The 5,929-nt window shown below is 36.5% G+C and overlaps 1 protein-coding gene across 5 annotated transcripts in view; it reads right to left on the bottom strand.

The window, feature by feature from the left end:
* Positions 1–1,001: 1,001 nt before the first annotated feature.
* The window catches only part of LOC107724492 (MORC family CW-type zinc finger protein 3-like), a 33,116-nt gene continuing 28,188 nt past the window's right edge, over positions 1,002–5,929 (bottom strand). For all 5 annotated transcript variants that reach the window (XM_016533457.1, XM_016533458.1, XM_016533459.1 and 2 more), the window contains 2 exons: positions 1,527–1,768; positions 1,002–1,407 (listed from right to left, as the gene is read on the bottom strand). In XM_016533457.1, coding sequence (XP_016388943.1) covers positions 1,269–1,407; positions 1,527–1,768 — 381 coding nt within the window. In that variant the 3' untranslated portion in view covers positions 1,002–1,268. The remainder of the gene's footprint in view (positions 1,408–1,526; positions 1,769–5,929) is intronic.

The raw sequence follows: 5,929 nt of genomic DNA, 5'->3' as shown, positions 1-5,929 counted from the left end.
TGTCACTTTTGCATATGGAAAATAAAAACTACATTTTTGAGAGACCTTTTTTGGTCTGATTGAAAAAAAATTTCAGTGTGCGGACAAATTCAGCGACTTGTTGGACTAAAATTACTTTGGACCCCATACACCCAGCACACTTCTTCTTCGAACTGTTGCCCCCTGGCCGGCGCTACAGAGCACTGAGCACCAAAACAGCCACACACAAGAAGTTATTCCCCCAGGCCATATCCCACCTGAACATGAACAACACATACAAATAATTGGCGTCAGGCTGTTGAATTATTAGAAAAAAATGCACATTATTATGCAATTATTCCACTTATAATATGGTTACTTGGCCTGTGGCCACATGTCTACGGACAATTCTAAGCCATGCTGTTATAGAGTGACATCACATGACTACTCATATTTTTTGTACATTTTATACAGAAATAAATGGTCCATAATTATGAATATTGTTATAGTAATAACAAATCCCCGCAAAATACCAAATATATAAAAACATTATTGAAATGAAATTTAATACATTCATTTAATTAAAATAAAATTATTATTATTATTACGATCATGATCTCCAGTCAGTTTTGACCACGAACAACACTAGTGCAACACCCAAAGTAACAATACCAGAGGGTTAAAGCTTCAGGGGCAGTATTGCCAGATATTACCAGAAAACGTCACAACTAATCTGATAAAATAAACAACCTCTCACCCATGCAACTAAAAGTTACTTTAAAATACATACATGACCACATTCAGAAATACAGAAAGAACAATTTTTAATCAAAGAAGTATAAAATTTATTTTATATTTAACTTTTTTCAAAAACAGCATTATGTACAATATTATACACAGAACTGCCTGTACACAATTTGAGTAGCATTTACTACAGCTTTTATCCACTCACAATTGTGTATAAGAATTATTGTGTATTAGAAAGACAAACAATTGCATATCAGAAAAATTACAGAAACCTTAAACATTTGTAAGCAATAAAGCATAAAGTTTTTTGACATAAAGGTCAAACTTTATTCTTGAAACAAGTTATTTCTATTCCAGTGACTAAAAGAACACGAATGTATAAAAGAATGTAAAACTTGCCCAAAGAACTGCAAGTGTTAATCAGGAAAAACATGTAAATAAATAAAACGTAACAATTTAATATTATGTTTTCAGAGTGGAATACAATTTGAACATTTTGTCACCATGCACAAAACAATAACCTAGGCTGAACACTTTGGCAACTGGCTTTAAGTAAAGGTGGTCTAAGAGGGGGAAATCTCCTGTATGACCTGGTTTAAAATCTCATCTATGACGTCACAGTCATAGTTCACTTGGTCGAGGTCCAAGGCAGGAACAAAAGTGACCAATAAACGGGCGATGCTGCACCGCAGCTCCCTCAACCTGATGACAGAAGAGAGAGCAGATTTATATATGTGCATCAAAACGTGACTCCTAATGAGCATGTACAGAAAGGCCACATACCACTGAAAACCTTTGAAACAAGTCAACAAAGCTCTTACTTGGCCGGTGACACTGCGCTCTCTCCCGCCACAGGTCTTTCACTGCTCTCTCCTTCCTTTTTGATCCCATTCACAAGGTTTGCAGCTGTTCTTGCGCTGCATGTTTGTTCTGAACTAGTGTTACTGTCCTTCAGAGTCTCTTGCTCTCTTGCATTGCTCCACACCTCTCTTTGTTTCCTCAGCTCTTCTACTTCCTTCTGCAACTGTTCACAGTGAGCTTTCTCCTGCTCCAAGCTCTCCAACTTTTGAGTATACAATTTGTGGTTAGTAAAGAATGAAATAAAGAAAAAAAAAAAAATAGTTTAAGCATGACTCATCAAATAATGGCCATCCCTGCAGAAAAGACCAGTTCCCCATCATGCCTCTTAAAGGGATAGTTCACCTAAAAATGAAAATTTTGTCATTAATTACTCACCCTCGTGTCATTCCAAATTCGTAAGACCTTCGTTTATCTTCGGAAGACAAATTAAGATATTTTTGATGAAAGAGAGCTTTTGCACTTTTTGTTAGAAAATGTTTATTTACTATTTATTCAGGTTTTTTAAGGTATCTAATATTTTGATACTTAATTTCCATGATCTAAATATTCTTAAAAATTAAACGTTTGTTGTCATTTGGAAGTGTGTAGGCCTTCTTGCATTATTATGCTGTTACATTATGATTATATATTCAGTGGCATAAAATGGTCTTTAAAATGACAATAATATCGCTTATCGCAATTATATCTGGGGCAATATATCGCACAACAAAAAGTTGTTGTCATGACAGGCCTATTTCTGACCCTCCATAGACAGCAAGCGTCCTACCACGTTCAAGTGATTCAGCCGTAATTTTATGAAGCTACGAGAATACTTTTTGTGTGCAAAAAAAATAAAAATTACGACTTTATTCGAGTTACCGTCTTCTGCCATTATAGAGTACCACGACACATGCGTGTGATACTGCGACTTGTTTACAAGCAGAGAAAAGCATGCGCATGTGTCTTGGTACTCTCAATAATGGCGAAAGACGGTAACTCGGGGGAGAACAATTGGTGAATAAAGTCATTCTTTTTGTTTTTTTCTGTGCACAAAATGTATTCTTGTATCTTCATAATTACGGTTGAACCACTGATGTCACATGGACTATTTTGTCGATGTTCTTGGTACCTTTCTAGGCCTTGAATGTGGTAGGACCCTTTCTGTCTATGGAGGGTCAAAAAGCTCTCGGATTTCATCAAAAATATCTTAATTTGTGAACAAAGATCTTATGGGTTTGGAACGACATGAGGGCGAGTAATTGACCGTTTGCAAAGAGCTTGATTGACAGGCGATCTGAGTGACCAATCAAACCGCGGATATTATGTGCCGCCGCTGCCATCCGCCATCTTGCCCGACAGCTATGGCCAGTCTCCATAGAAATCCATGTTAAAACGGGGTAAAAAAGATTGATTGAATTGAGACATTTTCAATATAAACTAAATATAAAAATGTGCGGAGGGTTAAGCTGTGCTGTTGTTGGCTGCCACAGTAACGGTAATAAGCTAAGGAATTCCTTTAAAGTTCATGTTTTGCGTACCAGAAAATCTATCATGTCCGGCGCTCTATGCATGGCTTGCAGCACTTATGTTAAAATACTGAGTTAAATAATAAAATAATATGTTAAAACGTGTGTTCTTATCATTCTGTGGACAAAATCGCATGAACTTTGCCCTGAATGGGAGCTGTATATGGACATGTGCGCTCATCTGTTTTCAATGCAGCTAACCTCGCGTCGCTTCATGTCATCTTCTCACTCGTTAAACTATGACAGGTCCTTTACTGAGAAAAGACGGTCAATTCAAACCTGTAAAATTATGAAACTATGGCACCATGTGCTTTTTAAAACCATTTTCATAGGTTTCACGTTATATTGTTGGCTCGGAAAATATGTAAATTGGCATGCCCAGTAGCTGCAGCTGTATCCCTTCTAGCCTTTATCACAAATCAGACAGGAGAGTAGATTAACTTCTGTGGACTTAAACTTGAAAAATGGTGTGTTCCGCGGTTGAAATAAAATACTTTCTGATGTTTATTCATGTTAATTTCGTGCTTTAAGTAAATATGAAAAGACGATCGGTTCACGTGTTTGAACTGAGGCAATACAGTGATCTGTCACGACACATTAAAGATCCACAAAACTGTATTTATTGTTTGAATTTCTGTAAAAATGACACAATTTATAAACTGAGAGTCCTGAGACCTTGTTTGATACCAGAAGTAACCTGCACTGTCTTGTCTTTCGGTGTGTTGTTAGTTTCCTCTTTGCTCTGAGATGTATTTTTCACTGCGTGAGAACATGATTTGTAGTGCGAGAGCGGCATTGTTTGTCGGGGATGGCAACAGTAACTAAGGAGGGCGGGTCTTTGCGAACGGTCAATTAATGACAGAAGTAAAATTTTTGGGTGAACTATCCCTTTAACTAGTCTCGCGTAGCCAGACCTTAAGACTGACTGCATCAGACGTTCAGCCAACGGTCCATGGGCGTGACGTCTGAGGCTTCCCTTTAACTATCTTAACTAGCAAGGCTTTCATGGTCAGTCAGCTTCAGTAGTATAATGGTTAGTTCACCCAAAAATGGTGACAGAAAAAATTCTGTAATTATTTACTCACCGTCTTTTAAAAAACGGAAAACATTCAATCATATTCAAAACACAAATTGAGAATTTTTTTAATTAAACCTGAGTGATTTCCAGCTAGGGCTGTCAAAAAAAATTCTGAATTTCAAATATTCATCGAATTTAAAATAAAAATCCACATTCGAATGTAAAAATGTTGCATTCGAATTTTATGTGCGCGTCAGGCAGCCATATCAGTGGCACACAAGATGCGATGACGATGTAAGTGCCATTGCATTTTAATGTTTTTTTTAGCCTATCCAGTTGAACCCACTGGATGTGGTGTTCATTCAAATTATTGCGGAAAAAGAGAACATCAATGTGGAGATGATGTTGTTTACGTGAAAACTGAAACCAAGCCGTTCACACAGAACGCATATTTTGCGCATTTTCCAGAGGGACATCTATCACCGTTGCACTCACGTCTCGTGCAAGAGAGCCGCATGCTTAGAAAGTAGGGGTGTAACGATACATGTATTCGTATTGAACCGTTTGGTACGAGGCTTTCGCTTTTGATTTGTTGGACTAATCCTATCAACATTTGGAAAATAAAAGAACTTAAAGTGTGTGAAATATAATGTTCTCAGTGCCACTGCTTTCAACAAGGCAGCCCAAACGAGGTTTTTTACGTGGTATTTACGAAGTTCACGTGGTATTTTCTTTTCATCTTGCCTCTGAACGATGCATATTAAAGTAGTGTTCATAAGCACAGCTCTGCTTTGTTTACAGCGGTAACCCAGGAAACACTATCATTGCTGTTCATAAGCGCCACCTGCTGGCAGAAAGTGAATCTGCGTCTCATTCAGCTCATCTGCTTTTTCGTTCAGATATGTTTTATGTAGTATAGTTTCTCAAAACTGAAGTCACCATTCTGTTTTTGCTTCAAATTTTCGAAATTACACAGTCTAATTTAGATTAAAAACTGCTCATGCTGCATGTATGCTGCATCTTTGTTTGGATGATGATTAAAATGTAGTGGTTGCCTCTTAATTTTTAATGGAAAGAGCAGAGACAAAGCCTTTGTTTATATGAAGAGACTTCTTTTATTTGTGTAACTAATTTGATTTGGGGTTTGTTTTAAAATTTCTATTTAGTTTTGTTATATTTAAATTTCACAAATTTGTTAAAAAAAATTGTGAGAAAATCGAATCGTGAGTTGAGTGAATCGTTACATCCCTACCAATTACTATTATGAAGTTACTTTTATTATTAAATTTATATTACAATTAATTTGCTCCGCAATATTACCACATAACTGACGCGTTGCGAGGATAACAAAATAGGCTATTAACTCCTCAATTACCATGTTGTAAAAAAAGGTATTTTAAAACAGGTCTATTATACAATGAATTATATGCCTATAATTAGAAAAATATTAACACGGCAGTCATCAATAAAAATCAATGAAATAAAAAGCTTTATTTCAAGCACCGACTTTCAAAAGCAACCAGTTTAACACAAAATGCGTTTCTTATTTTGTTTTTTACTATGTATGGGCCACAAGAGAAATATAAAAGGAATAAATTAAATCAGTTAGCTATATACTGTTATCAGCATATGTAGAAGTAGAATCGTCTCTCGTCATCTCTGAGAGAATATGTGGCGCAGATGCCGAAAGCTCTGTCATTACTCCGTCATTCCGTTTTTACTGAGATTAAGACGTTCACCGGCATAACTCTTGCGCAAAGTTTGCATGTTGCTTGTGTGATATCCATTGGCTCACCTTCATGGTTTAAAACAGAAATATTTCCAACATTGTGACGTAAGC

Source organism: Sinocyclocheilus rhinocerous, unplaced genomic scaffold (assembly GCF_001515625.1).
Source record: "Sinocyclocheilus rhinocerous isolate Xijiao unplaced genomic scaffold, SAMN03320098_v1.1 scaffold64, whole genome shotgun sequence".
Lineage (NCBI taxonomy): Eukaryota > Metazoa > Chordata > Actinopteri > Cypriniformes > Cyprinidae > Sinocyclocheilus > Sinocyclocheilus rhinocerous.
Note: the sequence above shows the minus strand (reverse complement) of the source record. Positions and strands in the feature narration are given on the sequence as shown.